This window comes from Melanostigma gelatinosum (genome assembly GCF_949748355.1).
Source record: "Melanostigma gelatinosum genome assembly, chromosome: 24".
Lineage (NCBI taxonomy): Eukaryota > Metazoa > Chordata > Actinopteri > Perciformes > Zoarcidae > Melanostigma > Melanostigma gelatinosum.
This window is the reverse complement of record NC_136657.1, coordinates 10,504,910-10,526,205: the sequence shown is the minus strand read 5'-3', so window position 1 is coordinate 10,526,205 and position 21,296 is coordinate 10,504,910. Positions and strand designations below refer to the sequence as shown.

General features: G+C 43.2%; 2 protein-coding genes across 5 annotated transcripts in view; both read right to left on the bottom strand.

Moving 5' to 3' along the window:
• Positions 1-969, bottom strand: part of LOC306797401 (uncharacterized protein) — a 31,680-nt gene extending 30,711 nt beyond the window's left edge. The window contains exon 1 of the mRNA XM_079296749.1: positions 870-969. The gene's annotated coding sequence lies outside the window, so the exon portion shown is untranslated. The remainder of the gene's footprint in view (positions 1-869) is intronic.
• The window catches only part of LOC306797396 (uncharacterized protein), a 252,933-nt gene that overhangs the window by 206,641 nt on the left and 24,996 nt on the right, over positions 1-21,296 (bottom strand). Inside the window, exons 12-13 of one of the 4 annotated variants that reach the window (XM_079296743.1) lie at positions 20,919-21,109; positions 18,075-20,781 (exon numbers count right to left, since the gene is read on the bottom strand). The exons of the other annotated variants lie outside the window; for them this stretch is intronic. Of the exons in view, the coding sequence (XP_079152869.1) occupies positions 20,216-20,781; positions 20,919-21,109 (757 nt within the window). The 3' untranslated portion in view covers positions 18,075-20,215. Of the gene's footprint in view, positions 1-18,074; positions 20,782-20,918; positions 21,110-21,296 lie in introns of those variants that run through there. 4 annotated transcript variants of the gene reach the window in all.

Here is a 21,296-nt window from a genome sequence, read left to right as displayed (position 1 = left end):
GCGCTTCCCTTTCTCGACTTCTGACATGTGCATCTACTCCTGAAGGGGACACTGGGTGTTCTCTCATTTTGAACAAGAGAGAAAAGGTGACAATCTTCCCACGTCAGGACAGACATCACTGTCCTGTGAAGGACAGGGGGTGTGACAACCTCCTGTCTGTTGAGGTTCACCTCCTCAGTGTTGTCCCACCTCAACATGCTTCCCCCTCAGCCGTGGAGTGAAATGGTGCAGCACATTCTCAACAACAAGCTCCAACAGGTTGAAGTGAAGGGAGGAGTTTGGCGATGTGCCTACCACCCTGGCTTCCTCAATGTCCCGCCCAGACCTGCCAGGGTGCGGCCCGTGAAAACCCGGACGTAATGAGGGACGCACCCCAGGAGCACCATCTCGCCAAGATGTCCCCAATCTTATGTAACGCAGCCGTTCAAACCATCGCTGAAGTTTCTCATGTGCAGCAGACCGACGGAGTAAATGTGTTGAGAAGCAGAGGAAGAAATGAAGATGAAGCTTTGTGGCCTGAAAGGACTGAAAGCAGCAGGTGAGACAAACAGTCTCTCAGGTGTGTTTCAGTGCAGCAACAAAGGCCCAGGTGAGCTCTCTGGTCCCTGCTGGGTCCTAGTGCTCCACACAGTAACAGTCCTGACAGACCCCAGATCAGCCTGAACTCCTCTTCTTCATCACAGCGTCATCATTCAAAGCAACACTTCATCTGGACTTCAACATCCAAACTAACAGCAGCTTCTCTCTGCCTGCTCACACAGGCGGCCATCTTGTTTCCCAGCTGACGTTTGTGTTTGAAAGCAGCTTTAAACAATCACACGTTCACAACAATCAATGACGTCATTCCAACCAATCGCAGCTCCACTTACTGAACCTTCAGCATGAACTTCATCCGTGTGCAGCTCTCTTCTGTCCTCAGCAGGTCTGTGTAGAGAAGGAGCTTCGTGCTTCACGTCAACTTCAACTTCCATCAGACGAAGTGAAGTGAGCAGCTTGTTGTGCTTCAGCAGAGAGAGGGTGCGTCCTCACGTCACCATCTCAGTATGCAGTCTGACTGGTTGGACTGAGTCTCAGGCTGAGCTGCATTCACAGGATCAAATGTCTTTGTGAACACAAACAGCAGCCTGGACTGTGTTGTTTGGACCAGATAGTTTAGAGCAGGGTGTCAAAGGCCAAATCCCAACGTCCCCCTGAACCCTCAAACTCTGAACCCTCAAGGACTCACTGACGTCACCAGCTGAGTGGGTGAGTGTGAGAGGCTGTGAGGGCTTGAGATGGTGTAAGTAGGAACGGGACAGCACTTTGCTGCAACATATCACGTTACCATGAAAACGACAACAAATATGATGTATAATTGTGTGTATTTATTTTATACTTTGTACTCTTTGATGTGAAAGTCTTCAGGCTCTTTCCTCACATGAGATCTAACTTCATATCATCTATTTACTCATTTCTGTCAAAACAGCTTCAATGACAAAATCAAATATTTGATGAATAAATCAATAAATATCTGATTTCATGTTTATTTTTTGTTCCATCTTTAACCCTTAATGTTTCTGAGTAAATGTATTATGACAGGCTGAACACACGTGAGCCGTCCTCTTTCTTTACCTTTTTTTCACGTCTCCATGCGTCCACTGGTTACCCCGTGTTTAACGTCACATTGCAATGATTTGTGGGTAATTCCCTTTGGCTAAGTCAGCACCATGCTGACTCACGGAAAGGGTTCATAAAGGGCTCAACATGTCTGCGAGAGACTCAAACACTTGATGATGTCAAAGTCCATGAGTCCGTCAGGGGGACGTTGGGATTTGGCCAAACTCATCTTCACTCCGGGCCACATCAGCATCGCGGTCGCCCTCAAAGGGCCGGTTGTAAATGTAAGACTGTGTAAATGTAACTACTCCTAACATATTGGTAAATAACTGTCTCTGCATTTGATTATTGTTTATTCAAGTGTCAAAGTCTGGTTACTGAGAATTTTCAAGAATCTGTGAAAGTTGACTGATTCAATACGTTATAGTTCACCACATATCGACATCAATAAGCTGCCGTTCGAACAACGAACACGTAGTTTATCGTAGCCTCGGCATTTTGCCGTGGTCACTACGAGTCTCCAAAAGCGCTTTTACACAGACGTAGTCTTCGTAAACCATGTGTGAAATATATATTTTCTGTCGTGTTATCTAATTTGAACTTGTACTGTGGCTTCATGCTGTGGTACCGTTGTGTTTTCCAGCTCATGTCCCAGCCAGAGTTATCTGCAGGCATCTGTTGGCCAAAGAAAATCCAGGCGGAAATAAAAACCTGCTGTTTCAGTGTGTTGTAGCTTCATTAGCTCAATGCTAGTAGCACTCACAGTGCTTCTGACTGTTTGTGAAGAACCTTCAGAGTTCCCTTTCAACAGAGACTAAAACTACACATGTACTCCCAATGGTTCAATAAGAGCGCTCAGTTTACTTTGGGTTCTCCTTGGATAGGTGTTTTAGGCAAATTTTACAAGAATGATAAGAGGATTTAAGTATCTCAGTTATGACTTTCTATCTCATAATTTCGACGATGGGGATATTTTTTTTATCCAATCTAACTTTAAATTATTTAAAAAAAAAAAATTATCTGCCGGCTTCGCGGGCCACATAAAATGACGTGGCGGGCCGGCTCTGGCCTGCGGGCCGTATGTTTGACACCCCTGGTTTAGAGGATCCATGCACGCTCCTCTTTGTCTCCTTGTCTTCTCTGGACTTTTAGGACAAACTGCAGCTTCCTCACAAACGACATACTGATGCATGCAGTCTGCATTCAACTGGGACATACTGCTTCCTCATCACGTGGCTCCTTGAACTTTGACCCTCTTGCTCATGTATCTGCTGTGCAAAGGATTGTGGGTCAGAATAGTCAGGAGAGCATGCTGGCTCGCACACTGCAAAATACAACCGAATGTAGAACACAAACTGTAATTCCTGCAGCAAACACCCCCAAGATGGAAACAACACAACCACTGTCAACAACAACCTGCAGGAAAGACCAGATCTCCTCAAGAGAGCAGGAAGGAGGAGCGAGGCCCTTCATCTGGCATCAGTCCACCAACGAGTCAAGTAATCCCTCTGACAGGAGGAGACATGTGCATTCTGATACGTGGAGACAACAGGGACCAGGAGACCCAGGCTGCTCAGTCTCATCCTTAAGCATTCAGGCAGGTGGTCCTGGTCCTAAAGGACTAGTGCGTCCACTCCTGAAGGAGGACTCTGGGTGTTTTCTCTATGAGTGAGTCAGAGAGTAAAGGTGATGATCTGTCCACATCAGAACAGACACTGCTGCCCTGTGCAGGGCCGGGGATCTGACCACCTCCTGTCTGTTGAGGTCCACCTCCTCAGTGTTGTCCCACCTCAACATGCTTCCCCCTCAGCCGTGGAGTGAAATGGTGCAGCACATTCTCAACAACAAGCTCCAACAGGTTGAAGTGAAGGGAGGAGTTTGGCGATGTGCCTACCACCCTGGCTTCCTCAATGTCCCGCCCAGACCTGCCAGGGTGCGGCCCGTGAAAACCCGGACGTAATGAGGGACGCACCCCAGGAGCACCATCTCGCCAAGATGTCCCCAATCTTATGTAACGCAGCCGTTCAAACCATCGCTGAAGTTTCTCATGTGCAGCAGACCGACGGAGTAAATGTGTTGAAAAGCAGAGGAAGAAATGAAGATGAAGCTTTGTGGCCTGAAAGGACTGAAAGCAGCAGGTGAGACAAACAGAGTCTCTCAGGTGTGTTTCAGTGCAGCAACAAAGGCCCAGGTGAGCTCTCTGGTCCCTGCTGGGTCCTAGTGCTCCACACAGTAACAGTCCTGACAGACCCCAGATCAGCCTGAACTCCTCTTCTTCATCACAGCGTCATCATTCAAAGCAACACTTCATCTGGACTTCAACATCCAAACTAACAGCAGCTTCTCTCTGCCTGCTCACACAGGCGGCCATCTTGTTTCCCAGCTGACGTTTGTGTTTGAAAGCAGCTTTAAACAATCACACGTTCACAACAATCAATGACGTCATTCCAACCAATCGCAGCTCCACTTACTGAACTTTCAGCATGAACTTCATCCGTGTGCAGCTCTCTTCTGTCCTCAGCAGGTCTGTGTAGAGAAGGAGCTTCGTGCTTCACGTCAACGTAAACTTCCATCAGACGAAGTGAAGTGAGCAGCTTGTTGTGCTTCAGCAGAGAGAGGGTGCGTCCTCACGTCACCATCTCAGTATGCAGTCTGACTGGTTGGACTGAGTCTCAGGCTGAGCTGCGTTCACAGGATCAAATGTCTTTGTGAACACAAACAGCAGCCTGGACTGTGTTGTTTGGACCAGATAGTTTAGAGCAGGGTGTCAAAGGCCAAATCCCAACGTCCCCCTGAACCCTCAAACTCTGAACCCTCAAGGACTCAGATGGTGTAAATAGGAACGGGACAGCACTTTGCTGCAACATATCACGTTACCATGAAAACGACAACAAATATGATGTATAATTGTGTGTATTTATTTTATACTTTGTACTCTTTGATGTGAAAGTCTTCAGGCTCTTTCCTCACATGAGATCTAACTTCATATCATCTATTTACTCATTTCTGTCAAAACAGCTTCAATGACAAAATCAAATATTTGATGAATAAATCAATAAATATCTGATTTCATGTTTATTTTTTGTTCCATCTTTAACCCTTAATGTTTCTGAGTAAATGTATTATGACAGGCTGAACACACGTGAGCCGTCCTCTTTCTTTACCTTTTTTTCACGCCTCCATGCGTCCACTGGTTACCCCGTGTTTAACGTCACATTGCAATGATTTGTGGGTAATTCCCTTTGGCTAAGTCAGCACCATGCTGACTCACGGAAAGGGTTCATAAAGGGCTCAACATGTCTGCGAGAGACTCAAACACTTGATGATGTCAAAGTCCATGAGTCCGTCAGGGGGACGTTGGGATTTGGCCAAACTCATCTTCACTCCGGGCCACATCAGCATCACGGTCGCCCTCAAAGGGCCGGTTGTAAATGTAAGACTGTGTAAATGTAACTACTCCTAACATATTGGTAAATAACTGTCTCTGCATTTGATTATTGTTTATTCAAGTGTCAAAGTCTGGTTACTGAGAATTTTCAAGAATCTGTGAAAGTTGACTGATTCAATACGTTATAGTTCACCACATAGCGACATCAATAAGCTGCCGTTCCAACAACGAACACGTAGTTTATCGTAGCCTCGGCATTTTGCCGTGGTCACTACGAGTCTCCAAAAGCGCTTTTACGCAGACGTAGTCTTCGTAAACCATGTGTGAAATATATATTTTCTGTCGTGTTATCTAATTTGAACTTGTACTGTGGCTTCATGCTGTGGTACCGTTGTGTTTTCCAGCTCATGTCCCAGCCAGAGTTATCTGCAGGCATCTGTTGGCCAAAGAAAATCCAGGCGGAAATAAAAACCTTTGTTTCAGTGTGTTGTAGCTTCATTAGCTCAATGCTAGTAGCACTCACAGTGCTTCTGACTGTTTGTGAAGAACCTTCAGAGTTCCCTTTCAACAGAGACTAAAACTACACATGTACTCCCAATGGTTCAATAAGAGCGGTCAGTTTACTTTGGGTTCTCCTTGGATAGGTGTTTTAGGCAAATTTTACAAGAGTGATAAGAGGATTTAAGTATCTCAGTTATGACTTTCTATCTCATAATTTCGACGATGGGGATATTTTTTTTATCCAATCTAACTTTAAATTATTTAAAAAAAAAAAATTATCTGGCGGCTTCGCGGGCCACATAAAATGACGTGGCGGGCCGGCTCTGGCCTGCGGGCCGTATGTTTGACACCCCTGGTTTAGAGGATCCATGCACGCTCCTCTTTGTCTCCTTGTCTTCTCTGGACTTTTAGGACAAACTGCAGCTTCCTCACAAACGACATACTGATGCATGCAGTCTGCATTCAACTGGGACATACTGCTTCCTCATCACGTGGCTCCTTGAACTTTGACCCTCTTGCTCATGTATCTGCTGTGCAAAGGATTGTGGGTCAGAATAGCCAGGAGAGCATGCTGGCTCGCACACTGCAAAATACAACCGAATGTAGAACACAAACTGTAATTCCTGCAGCAAACACCCCCAAGATGGAAACAACACGACCACTGTCAACAACAACCTGCAGGAAAGACCAGATCTCCTCAAGAGAGCAGGAAGGAGGAGCGAGGCCCTTCATCTGGCATCAGTCCACCAACGAGTCAAGTAATCCCTCTGACAGGAGGAGACATGTGCATTCTGATACGTGGAGACAACAGGGACCAGGAGACCCAGGCTGCTCAGTCTCATCCTTAAGCATTCAGGCAGGTGGTCCTGGTCCTAAAGGACTAGTGCGTCCACTCCTGAAGGAGGACTCTGGGTGTTTTCTCTATGAGTGAGTCAGAGAGTAAAGGTGATGATCTGTCCACATCAGAACAGACACTGCTGCCCTGTGCAGGGCCGGGGATCTGACCACCTCCTGTCTGTTGAGGTCCACCTCCTCAGTGGTGTTGTCCCACCTCAACATGACGTGCTTCCCCCTCAGCTGTGGAGTGAAATGGTTCAGCAGCTTCTCCACAGCAACAAGCTGCAGCAGGTTGATGTGATGGGAGGAGTCCAGCCATGTGCCTCCAGCCTGGCTTCTTGATGGTCCCGCCCTGCAGGGTGCTTTACAACAACACATGAACAAGGATCCATTTAAGTTCACCGATTAAAGGACAAGTCAGAAGGAAGGTCTCATGATGTCATATAGTGTATATATATATATAGTATAATAACAGTAATCACAAACACAGAACATATTATCTCAACAGATGTTTTTCACAAATTGTGTTTCGGTGCTAAATTTCAGATTAATATTTACTGAGTAAAAATCGTTCGCTCAAGTTCACAAAACATCAGTAAATATGTATTTAATATATCATATCATCAAAATCAAACACTAATGTTTGAGGTAGAAAGGTCTTTTGTTCTCATTGCATTGGAGTCTGGTGAAGCCCAACACTCTGTCTGGGGCTTTTATTGTGAAGGAGAAAACGGAAAGAGGGAAAGAGGGAAAAGGTTCTACAGGAGTGTGAAGAAGAAATAAAGTTGTTTCCATCTTGCTGCAGACTTATTCTTTTATTACTCTTATAAAGTAGAGGTGCAACATAACCTTCAGCTACATATATCATCTAATTTAACCTGACACATAATCAGCAGGTAAACAATCAGCAGAAGAAGTTAACGTCTCAGATGATTTAATACAGATACACTGATACATACTTTGTACTTTTATAATGATGTTTCCTACAAACTAAGAGTATTTGAGTTTACTTCTGACCAAAGTAAAATAAAAACAAAGACTTGGGATGTACCCAATCACAAAGGAGGGAAAACACACAAAGACAGGAAGTGAAGTGAACACGGGACACGAGAGGATTTCAAAATAAAACAGGAAACAGACTAAACTAAAACCAAGGCCGTGACAGAAGCAGTCCGGTGAAGAAGCCACCATCCATAACACTGATGTCTTCCTGCTCACCGATCTCAACACTCTTTCATCTGCTACGAGGAGATCTCCTCCACGCTCCACGAACACAAAGCAGGAAGAACTCAGATCAGAGAGCTGCTCTTCTAACCAGCCATCTGCTGGCTCCATGGTTTGGCTTCTGGTTCCTTCTGTCAAGTTTGGGCAAAAAGGCAGCAGGAGATGAAGCCAAATGTAGAGCGACACGAGGAGCAGAAGGATGAAGAAATGGTGATTTAATAAAGAAATGTCTTGTACACACACATGTATACACTGTGTACAGACATGTGTGCACTACATGTGTACATCACCTCCAACACACACTCAGTTTATTCAATGTTTAATTTGACTAAAGATAATAATTAGTTTGAATCTTGAGTCCAAACGTGTTCAGTTGTTCAGGACTCTGAGACTTGATGTGCAGTGAGAGGACGCCCCCTGCTGGATGAACACCACCACAGTCTGTGTCCCAACTCCATCATTCTACACACAACCTCCTAAATACTGATCATACAGTGAACAACAACCACCTTCATCATGTCAGAGCAGGCACACACACACACACACACACACACACACACACACACACACACACACACACACACACACACACACACACACACACACACACACACACACACACACACACACACACACACGTTAGCTGGCCTGCGTCACTGCTCTTGTCGTCCTCTTGTTGTTTGTGTTTCTTGTCTTGTCATTAAATCATTAATAACAATGGAAGCCACCGTCGGAGCACAACTCTGCAGCGTGGCGCTGATGCTGAACAGCAGCTTTAAACAGTCTCACGGTTCATGAACACAACAGCTGCAGAAGAAGACACAGGTGAACGCTGCAGACACGGCTAGCTGTGTTAGCATGTAAAGCTAACGGCATATCCGCCAGCTAGCTCCATAAAGTCCTCTTTTTACCGTCACCAGGCTCCATGTTACCGTCCATCCTGACGACTACAGGCGGAGAATGTGTCCTCCTTCTTCTTCTTCTTCTTCTTCTTCACATTTGATTGGCGGGTCGCAACCAACTTGTATAGGTGCATAGCGCCACCTACTGTACCGGAGTGTGCAGTTTCAGGGTAACCTTTTCTTCACTGTTTCCACCGAAATCCTGCGGTCTGATCCCGTTTCTTTAAGAAATCGCAACAGTGCTCTGCAGCACTCCCGCCATTCTGCGTCCGCTGCCAGAACTCCCTCCAAACTCCACTTCCGTCCCAACTGACATATGTTTTGCTTCAAGATGTTCCTGTCTGTTGTGTCTTTGACATTTCAGGACAACATGCTCCACGTCTTCAGTCATCTCAGTGCACTTATCTGAGTCCATTTGTGCCATTAAATACAGCGTTGAGTTCAGTCCTGTGTGTCCGAACCGTAACCTTGATATTATGACCTCCTCTCTTCTGTACTTCCCTTTGTATGTCTTCACATTTATGGATTTCTGAATGTCATAACAATGTCTTCCTTTGTTGTCGTTGTCCCACTTCTTCTGCCATACCTCCCGTCCTGCCTCTCTTATTAATGCTTCAGCTTCCCCCTTTCCAAAAGGAATATTCAATATCTCCTCTTCTTTTAGTGTTGGTGCTCTCTTTGCAGTCATATCTGCTCTCTCATTGCCCTCCACCCCGACATGAGCAGGAACCAGCTAAATGGAACATTCATTCCCAGTCTTTGAAGTCTCAACATGATCAGAGATATTTCCATCACTAAATCCTCTCCAATTGTTCGTTTTGTCTTCAGGCTGTTTAAAGCTGCAGCAGAATCTGAACAGATGAGCACTCTCTCAGCCGGACCTCTTCTACCCATTGCAGTCCCGAGATGATTGCAATCATTCAGCTGTAAAGACAGACAGTCTGTCATTCATTGGTTTGCATATTGTCACAGTAAATTCTGGAATGAATACCCTGATCCCACGTGTCCATTCCCGTTATCTTTAGATCCATCTGTATAAATCTGCATATCGTTATAATACTTATTATTGATGTATACTTGAGTCTGATGTCCAATGTCACAGCATTTCCTTTCCATCCATTCCTTCCTCTCTTCTATGAGTTAAATCCACATTGTGCACTGGTGGTATCCACGGAGGAACATTCCCCTCATTACATTGGGCCCATACTCGAACCAGTGAACCCGTATTCTTTGGCTGTTGCACTGATTGTCCAACCAAACCCTTTGCCTTTACTTTGGGTGTATTCCCAGCATTCATACAGCACATTTGTTATGGGAAGTTCCTCTGCAGATCCCTTTAACTTCACCCAATATGCCAGAGCTAGTTCTGCTCGTCTTCGGCTTAATGGCAGTTCGTCGGCTTCTACCAGAAGTGCGTTGTTTGGGGTCGATTTAATTGCACCGACACTAAGTCTGAGAGCTCTGAACTGAATTCTATCTCATGCTAGTAATGTACTCTTGGCAGCTGTTCCATAAACCATACATCCATAATCTATACCTGCTCGTATAATAGCCCTATAGATGTCCATTAGTGACCGTTTATCTGCTCCCCATTGATGTCCAGAAACTGCTCTCATAACATTGAGCACCTTTTTACATTTAGTTTCAACATGCTTAATATGAGTTCCCCACAAACATTTTTCATCAAACCATAAGCCTAAATATTTAAACTCTGTCACCCTCTCCATACTTTGTCCACATCATTTCAGATGAGTATTGCTTATATTTCTCTTTCTGGTGAATAGCATGTAGCAAGACTTATCAACAGACATCTTAAAGTCATACGACCACTTTAACATTGATTACAGCCTTTTGAATTCTACTGATCACATGTCGAATATTTCTTCCCCTTTTCCAAATTGCTCCATCATCGGCATACAGCAAGAGCCAATATCTGTCAATGTCCATAAAGACGTCATTTATCATAATGTTAAATAATATAGGGCTGATAACACTACCTTGGGGGATCCCATTTACGGTAGTAAAGTCTTCAGACACGACATCTCCAACTTTTACCTTGAATGATCGACCAGACAAAAAACCCAATATCCAGTTCTACATCCTTCCACTAATACCTATTTTATGCATTTTAATCAATCGCCCTCTCTCCACATGGAGTCATATGCTTTCTCAACATCAAAACAGACGACAGCCATAATCTCCTTCATACTTATTGCTTTCTCTGCCTCGTTGCTGACTTTTATCAATGCGTCCAGTGTCGATCTACCTTCACGAAAGCCATTCTGAGATTCATTTAGCGAGCCCCTTTGCTCTATGAAATAAGTGAATCTGCTCGTGATGATCTTTTCCATCCACTTGCACAAATGAGATGTCAGTGCTGTTGGTCTGTAATTGCCAGCATTCGCTCGGTCTTCACCAGGTTTACCAAAAGGTAGAATCAAAGCACTCTCCCAGCTGCTTGGCATTACACCTTCCCTCCAAATCACATTCAACACTTTACAAATGATTTCCAAGGCTTCTTCTGGTAATTGTCTGAACATAGCGTAGCATAGTTGGTCTTGACCTGGAGCAGTGTACCCACTTCCCTCCAACGCTGTTTTCAGCTCCTGCATTGGAACCTCCACATCAAGAGGTGTTCCTTCATTGCCCTTTTTCTGTCTAACTTCTGTATGTGCTGCTCAAATGTCTTCTTTTCTCCGTCTGTGCCTCTCGTGTAAATGACTTCCGCTGTGAACATTTGCAAACTTCTTCCCCAATAACGCAGCTTTCTCCTCATTTGTAATTGCCCGATATTCTCCGTCTCTCAAAACTGGGATTTTAATTGATTCTTTTCCCACTCATCTTTTTGATCATCGCCCAAACATCACGTAACTCTATTTCTCTTCCAATAGCTGAACAGAATTGCCTCCATGCATTCCTCTTTGATGACTTGATAACTTTCCGTACTCCGCTCTCTGTCTTTGATCATCGATCAGATTATCTTGGGTCAAAAGACTTCTTAACTTTCTGTCGGCACGATTTCTTTCTTTGACGGCATTTTTACATTCCTCATTCCACCATGGAACCATTTTCTTTTTCCCATTCAGCTTACTCTTAGGAATGCATGTTGATGCAGCACCAATAATCACAGCGGTCACTGCTCTCGAACAGCTGTCCACATTACTCTCAAGAGATATTTCTTCACATGACTTCCTACAACATTCTTTAAATGTTCCCCAGTTAGCTTTAGGAAAACACCATCTTTCTATTATATTACCCTTCTGAGTAAAGACATCACAATAGAATGAGCACCATATAGGACAGTGATCACTCCCCATATTAGATTCATTCATTGGATTCCATTCACACAAATGACTCATATTTCCTGAGACTAATGTAAGATCTAAGCAGGATACTGAGTTTCGAGTAGCATCTACTCTGGTGCTGCTTCCATCATGAAGACAAATGAATGATCTCTCCTCTATACATTCTTCAACTACCCCTCCGTTGGTATCGGTGACCTCACTTCCCCATAATGTATTGTGAGCATTAAAATCTACACACCAAATTTCTCTTTTCCCAATATTTCCTGATATCTCGTGAAACATTTCCAGAGATATCTTTTTACAAGGATTATAGAAGTTCACTGACTTTATATCTCCTCTTGGACCACATACTTCTATCATAACACATTCATACTGTTGTGGAACATTAATCTTTCTGTATGCTAAGCTATCCTTGATAAATGTCACACACCCTCCACCTTGTTTTCCAATTCTATCACATCTGACGGAGCTGAATCCTGAAATGACAAAGTCCAACTGAGGTTTTAACCAAGTTTCTTGAATGCAAATAACATCTGGTGTCAGATCAGCTACAACCTTCTTGAATTCTTGCCCATTTGCAATTAGACTTCTGGCATTCCATTGTAGGATCTGCAACAGCATTATGAGGGGAATCACCCTGAGCCTGTCCATCATAAGAATGTGTCCTTTGAATCACCACCGTGTTTAATGTCGGCTACGTTTCACATTTTACCTTAAATATACAGAGAAAAGAGGCGTTAAACGTCAAGAAATAGACAGACGGCGTCACAGACTGCTTTTCCCACAATGCACCTGTTCAGCCTCACGCTGACGTTTCCCACAATGCACCTGTTCAGCCTCACGCTGACGTTGTAGATCGTCTATTGTGAAGATGGTATGATGGACAGAGGAAGAATAACTACTCGGATCATTTACTAAAGTATAAGTATAAATACCTTAATGTATAAATGTTCTGTTACAAGTAAAGAGAGAGTATAAGTACAAAGTATCAGAACAAAGAAGTACTCCAGGACTGTGACATGGAGAGGCTCTCTGGAGGTAGAACTCATGTCTGATGTGGGACATGAACATGGTGCTTGAGGCTGATTTCATCTGGTGAACTGGGAGAGGATGAGTTCATTCAGAGGTGACTTTACTCGACCTGGAACCAGCCAGACTTGCTCCTCCCTCCTCTTCCTCTCAGGGATGTGGTCTTCTTCAGGGTCTCCTCTGATCCACCTCTCTGTGGAGAAACACTGCAGACAAATACAGCTGCTGCTGAGCATCTGTTTACAGATGTTACATAACACCATTTATAGAATGTTTGAAAACAGATGTGCTGTGGTACTTTTTACTAAGAAGTACAACATGTACCTCTGAGGTGTAGTACAGTATAAAGTACTACATGTACCTCTGAGGTGTAGTACAGTATAAAGTACAACATGTACCTCTGAGATGTAGTACAGTATAAAGTACAACATGTACCTCTGAGATGTAGTACAGTATAAAGTACAACATGTACCTCTGAGGTGTAGTACAGTATAAAGTACAACATGTACCTCTGAGATGTAGTACAGTATAAAGTACATGTACCTCTGAGGTGTAGTACAGTATAAAGTACTACATGTACCTCTGAGGTGTAGTACAGTATAAAGTACAACATGTACCTCTGAGGTGTCGTACAGTATAAAGTACTACATGTACCTCTGAGGTGTAGTACAGTATAAAGTACAACATGTACCTCTGAGGTGTAGTACAGTATAAAGTACAACATGTACCTCTGAGATGTAGTACAGTATAAAGTACTACATGTACCTCTGAGATGTAGTACAGTATAAAGTACTACATGTACCTCTGAGGTGTAGTACAGTATAAAGTACTACATGTACCTCTGAGGTGTAGTACAGTATAAAGTACAACATGTACCTCTGAGGTGTCGTACAGTATAAAGTACTACATGTACCTCTGAGGTGTAGTACAGTATAAAGTACTACATGTACCTCTGAGGTGTAGTACAGTATAAAGTACTACATGTACCTCTGAGATGTAGTACAGTATAAAGTACATGTACCTCTGAGGTGTAGTACAGTATAAAGTACTACATGTACCTCTGAGGTGTAGTACAGTATAAAGTACTACATGTACCTCTGAGATGTAGTACAGTATAAAGTACAACATGTACCTCTGAGGTGTAGTACAGTATAAAGTACAACATGTACCTCTGAGGTGTAGTACAGTATAAAGTACTACATGTACCTCTGAGGTGTCGTACAGTATAAAGTACTACATGTACCTCTGAGGTGTCGTACAGTATAAAGTACAACATGTACCTCTGAGATGTAGTACAGTATAAAGTACAACATGTACCTCTGAGGTGTCGTACAGTATAAAGTACTACATGTACCTCTGAGGTGTCGTACAGTATAAAGTACAACATGTACCTCTAAGGTGTAGTACAGTATAAAGTACATGTACCTCTGAGGTGTAGTACAGTATAAAGTACTACATGTACCTCTAAGGTGTAGTACAGTATAAAGTACATGTACCTCTGAGATGTAGTACAGTATAAAGTACTACATGTACCTCTAAGGTGTAGTACAGTATAAAGTACATGTACCTCTGAGATGTAGTACAGTATAAAGTACTACATGTACCTCTAAGGTGTAGTACAGTATAAAGTACATGTACCTCTGAGGTGTAGTACAGTATAAAGTACTACATGTACCTCTAAGGTGTAGTACAGTATAAAGTACATGTACCTCTGAGGTGTAGTACAGTATAAAGTACTACATGTACCTCTAAGGTGTAGTACAGTATAAAGTACATGTACCTCTGAGGTGTAGTACAGTATAAAGTACTACATGTACCTCTGAGGTGTCGTACAGTATAAAGTACAACATGTACCTCTGAGGTGTAGTACAGTATAAAGTACAACATGTACCTCTGAGGTGTAGTACAGTATAAAGTACTACATGTACCTCTGAGGTGTAGTACAGTATAAAGTACTACATGTACCTCTGAGGTGTAGTACAGTATAAAGTACAACATGTACCTCTGAGGTGTAGTACAGTATAAAGTACTACATGTACCTCTGAGGTGTAGTACAGTATAAAGTACTACATGTACCTCTGAGGTGTAGTACAGTATAAAGTACTACATGTACCTCTGAGATGTAGTACAGTATAAAGTACAACATGTACCTCTGAGGTGTAGTACAGTATAAAGTACAACATGTACCTCTGAGATGTAGTACAGTATAAAGTACAACATGTACCTCTGAGGTGTAGTACAGTATAAAGTACAACATGTACCTCTGAGGTGTAGTACAGTATAAAGTACTACATGTACCTCTGAGGTTTCGTACAGTATAAAGTACTACATGTACCTCTGAGGTGTCGTACAGTATAAAGTACAACATGTACCTCTGAGATGTAGTACAGTATAAAGTACAACATGTACCTCTGAGGTGTCGTACAGTATAAAGTACTACATGTACCTCTGAGGTGTCGTACAGTATAAAGTACAACATGTACCTCTGAGATGTAGTACAGTATAAAGTACTACATGTACCTCTGAGGTGTCGTACAGTATAAAGTACAACATGTACCTCTGAGATGTAGTACAGTATAAAGTACAACATGTACCTCTGAGGTGTCGTACAGTATAAAGTACTACATGTACCTCTGAGGTGTAGTACAGTATAAAGTACATGTACCTCTGAGGTGTAGTACAGTATAAAGTACTACATGTACCTCTAAGGTGTAGTACAGTATAAAGTACATGTACCTCTGAGGTGTAGTACAGTATAAAGTACTACATGTACCTCTAAGGTGTAGTACAGTATAAAGTACATGTACCTCTGAGATGTAGTACAGTATAAAGTACTACATGTACCTCTAAGGTGTAGTACAGTATAAAGTACATGTACCTCTGAGGTGTAGTACAGTATAAAGTACTACATGTACCTCTAAGGTGTAGTACAGTATAAAGTACATGTACCTCTGAGATGTAGTACAGTATAAAGTACTACATGTACCTCTGAGGTGTAGTACAGTATAAAGTACTACATGTACCTCTGAGGTGTCGTACAGTATAAAGTACAACATGTACCTCTGAGGTGTAGTACAGTATAAAGTACAACATGTACCTCTGAGGTGTAGTACAGTATAAAGTACTACATGTACCTCTGAGGTGTAGTACAGTATAAAGTACTACATGTACCTCTGAGGTGTAGTACAGTATAAAGTACTACATGTACCTCTGAGGTGTCGTACAGTATAAAGTACTACATGTACCTCTGAGATGTAGTACAGTATAAAGTACTACATGTACCTCTGAGGTGTAGTACAGTATAAAGTACAACATGTACCTCTGAGGTGTAGTACAGTATAAAGTACTACATGTACCTCTGAGGTGTAGTACAGTATAAAGTACTATATGTACCTCTGAGGTGTAGTACAGTATAAAGTACTACATGTACCTCTGAGGTGTAGTACAGTATAAAGTACTACATGTACCTCTGAGGTGTAGTACAGTATAAAGTACAACATGTACCTCTGAGGTGTAGTACAGTATAAAGTACAACATGTACCTCTGAGATGTAGTACAGTATAAAGTACTACATGTACCTCTGAGGTAGGGCTGGGCGATATGGCCTAAAAAAAAAATCTCCGATTTTTTTACAAAAAATCCGATTCACGATTTAAATCGATTTTTTTCCCCCAAAATTTTTTGCAGATGACAGAAGCTGTTGAAAACAATTGTTTCTTTTATTTTGTGATGATTTTCCCAAGTAGGTTGATAAAAATAAAGTGCAAACAAAACCTGAACATTGTAGAAAGGTGCCTGTAGTATACAAAAAGTATTTGGTCACTCTTTTGTTTGCCTGAATCATTTAAATATAAAATTAAATTAAACATAACATTAAATGGCATTAAATAGTAGCCTTCCATTGTAAACAACTGTGCAAATGTAACTTTTTACAGTAAGCTTTTCTAACTGAATACACTGATACAAACACAGCATGAAATAAAATGTATATGACCCTTTAACATTCACATTTTCAAAAGTGCAACATCTGATCTAACATCAACATAACATATTTTGCACAGTAAATAAGTGCATGTAAACAAAATCAAGTGCATTCACAACATAACCAACAGTATTAAACAGTAGTGCATGTTTTTTCTAAATATTTTTTGCCAGGAAGACAAGCCTGTCTACTACCTCTGGCTTCAGGCATGCACGGTGGCATGTAACAATGCCCCCCCCACACACTGAAAAGCCTCTCAGAGGGGGCACTTGTAGCTGGCACAGAGAGGTATTTCTTTGCTAAAGTACTTAGCCTTGGAAAGTTAAGTTGGTGACGCTTCCACCAGTCAAGTGGATCGGTGTCTGGGTCAACCTGCTGGACCACAGGTCAGTTGTTGCGGAGTAGAATGACATCCCCTCCAGCTCCGCAGAGATCCTTTGGCGTGTACTATTGTACAGCCGAGGCAAGGCAACGTCAGAAAAATGTTTACGGCTTGGTAGCACGTACCTGGGGTCCAAAGCTTTGAGACGGTGAATAAACCCCGGCTTTTCCACGGTGTATATGGGCACCATATCTTTTGCGATATACATCGCGACTGCATCCGTGATGGCTTTCCACCGGGCACTCTTCTTCTCATGCGGAGTACAGTTGGTGAATGTCTCCAAAATGCTGGGTTGTTGTTGTGAGGTGGCGGCGGCGGCGGCCAGCAGTGAAGCTGCTGGCCGCCATTGTTTTAGTTTGTAAACAATGCGCGCGCACTCTACTACGGGAAAAAGGGGTGGGGGCGATTTTCTCGATTTTCAATAAAACACATCGCCTTAAAGCACACATTCGAATTAATCGATTAAATCGATTTATCGCCCAGCCCTACTCTGAGGTGTAGTACAGTATAAAGTACTACATGTACCTCTGAGGTGTAGTACAGTATAAAGTACTATATGTACCTCTGAGGTGTAGTACAGTATAAAGTACTACATGTACCTCTGAGGTGTAGTACAGTATAAAGTACTACATGTACCTCTGAGGTGTAGTACAGTATAAAGTACTATATGTACCTCTGAGGTGTAGTACAGTATAAAGTACTACATGTACCTCTGAGATGTAGTACAGTATAAAGTACATGTACCTCTGAGGTGTAGTACAGTATAAAGTACAACATGTACCTCTGAGGTGTAGTACTGGTGTACTGGTTCATTGGGTACATTCATTAAATACATATTCATGTTATCAGATATTCATCATATTCATAAATCTTAACTGGTTCTTTCATCATCGCAGTAGTTCTGAGGAAGACAACAAATACACAAATACACCAATTTAGTACTTTTATTGAGACCAAAACCATAATCCAATCCAAACACAGAAGGTACTTGATGAAATACAGCTTCCATCTTTAAAGCAGTAGAAGTACACGTTTACAATGTGAAGTACTGATCATTTCCATCAATATGAATCATTTGATGAACACATGTATTCTAATAACAGACAGATTAGAGTCACTGGGATCTGCTCAACAGCTGGTTCATTGCACAGAGAAAGTTTCTGTGAACTCAAAGTACACGAGTACACAGTTCCACATGAAGAACTCCTTCAACAGAAGATGATGCAGCACTGAACTGCTTCTGATCTTCATCTTTATGTTCTTTAACGTCACAAAGAGCTCAGGAAGAAACTCACCACCAGCATTATGAGTGTGAGCAGACTTATCAACTCATCTTTGTTCCATGATTAACATTTCACCGCATTATGATGCTTCAGACGCCCACAGACCTACAGAGACACCGAGGAACCAGAACCATAACGAGAAACAGACCAGAACCCAAAGCCAGGATACAGAGGTTCAGTGAATGTGGTGTTGAAGGTGTAGATGTGGGTCAGTGTGTCTGAGGAGACTCTGTAGAAGGACAGAGAGTGTTAGATCCTGGGTACTTCTGGCCCGATACGGGGCTAATTACTGACTCAGCTCTCTATTAAAAGATTCTCGAGCTGGTGTTCTGGCGAGGGAACTCGCCTGGCTCCGCTAACTGCCGTTACTCCCGACGTCTACCCTGCTTCCTCCGGTCAGAGCGCGCTCGGCCGAGAGACCAGTCCTGGCCCCGGGCGCTCCCACCAGTCGCGTCGGTTATGGCAGCTTCCCTCTTATGGATCCGCGCTCTTGGTAAATGCCAGGTTAGGTTTTAACGGCTAGGATTAATTCTTGCTAAAACCGTAAGGGATTGTTCAGTGGATTCGGTCTCTAGGATAACCTTTCAGAACTCAGTTGTTAGACATACAATAGCTTTAACTTTTTACTGTCACGAGGAACTCTTTACTACTTCGGCAAATTAATGCACTTGAGGATTTCACTTTAAATGCAGATTAGATATTTATTGCAGGTTATATTTAGTTAGTTTGCAGGGGTTACAGCTACAGCTCACATAAAATGTCACTACACATGATTAGTCAATTTAATTATCTTCTTCGATTATACTCATTAGTTTTAGTCGCCGAGACGGCTCGGTTGGAGCTGGATGTCCAATGGTGCGATGAAAAGAGTTCTTTTGGAGTTGTTAGGAGCGAAGGGCCGGCCGGACCCTCGATCCTCCCGCTCCGCAACGGAGCCCGTTCAGCAGTCCCCAAAAACTCAGTACAAAGTCTTTCTCAGGCAGCTGCGGCTTTCTCCGTTGTCCAGATGTTTAGAGGTGAGCGGTGGGGAGAGTTTAGAAACTTCGTCTTTTAATCTCAATGTCCACGAACAGAGGTCTCTTTTCCGTGAACAGAGACGAAGTCCTCAATACATCAGCTGCAGGCTGTAGTATCTTCCTCCGATGCGCTTGGTACGGCATCCGCGATGAAATCCCAGCTTGTTCTTTGCAAGCATGTCCTTATATTCCTCATATGGGCTGTGATCAGCCCCCACCTGTTTGGTCCATTACTCATCCCCCCTCCCTCTGGAAAGGGCGTTAGGCCGAACATTGCCTGTATGACTCAACTCTTACATCAGTTTCTAGATCTTTCTCTTGACTACACCCAACATCTGGTCTTGATTACAGCAATGTCATTCTTGCCCAATACTTGCCCAATACATCTATCTCAGCTCCACACAGAAACATTCATTACATTTGTTTAAATCATTTCTATGCAGTTAAACATTTGTTACACAATTGATTAGAACATTTCGTTATACTATTCATACATTTTTATCAGTTTGATTATACTTCAGCGTTGAATATATGCTTTGTGCGTTTATAGCCTGACTACTTCTCCCTTGAATGTGTCGACATGTTACCGAGGCAGCTGTGAGAGGTCAACTCTGAACTGCTTCTGATCTTCATCTTTATGTTCTTTAACGTCACAAAGAGCTCAGGAAGAAACTCACCACCAGCATTATGAGTGTGAGCAGACTTATCAACTCATCTTTGTTCCATGATTAACATTTCACCGCATTATGATGCTTCAGACGCCCACAGACCTACAGAGACACCGAGGAACCAGAACCATAACGAGAAACAGACCAGAACCCAAAGCCAGGATACAGAGGTTCAGTGAATGTGGTGTTGAAGGTGTAGATGTGGGTCAGTGTGTCTGAGGAGACTCTGTAGAAGGACAGAGAGCCAGCAGGACAGTCCACATACACTGCTACTCTACCAGAGGAGGAGGAGGAGGAGGAGGAGGAGGAGGAGGAGGAGAAGGAGGAGGTGCGTGTTCTTGTATTATTGTGCCAGACATCGTAACGACCACCAGAGCACCCCAGACTCCAGGACTGATCATTCTCTCCAAACCTACAGTCTTCACTGTTTCCTCTCCTGCTGATTCCTCTGTAACTCACTGATATAGAAACAGTTCCTCTCCACTCGACCTCCCAGTAACAGCGACCAGTCAGACCAGTTCTACACATCAGCTGAGGCCACTCATCAAACCTGTCTGGATGATCAGGATATGACTGAACCTCTCTCACACGTGTCACCTTCCTGTTGTTGTCAGACAGTTTGAGGTTTCTGTTCACTGTGTTTGTGTCGAGTGTGAGTTCACAGGAATCTGATGGAGAGAACAAGACAACACAGCTGCAGTTATTCATCTATCATGTGTTTGATGATGACATCAGAGATGTGAATGAGTGATGTCACAGTGTGAAGATGCTTTGTCTTCATGGATGGATCTCAATCAACACTTACATTTCCTCAGACCTGGTCTCAACCATCGGTCTCCAGCAGGCTCCACCCTGATGGGAGGATGGAGGTCAGACAGCAGCCTCAGTCCTGGACCATTGTAGCTCAGGTCCAGCACTCTCAGGTGGGAGGGGTTGGACCTCAGAGCTGAGTCCAGAGAAACACCGCCTTCCTCTGTGACCAGACAGCCTGACAGCCTGCAAACCACACACAGAAGAAGCCTCTGTGAACATGTGGCGCTACGTTCTGGTCCATCTTTAGTTCAGATACAAGTTCAGGATGAAGCTGGAACATCCTGCTGGAAGGTGATTCTGAGTCTAGACCAGGGGGGCAACTATTGTCCCCAAGGGGCCGCATGAGGAACAGGGAGTGTTGTGGAGGGCC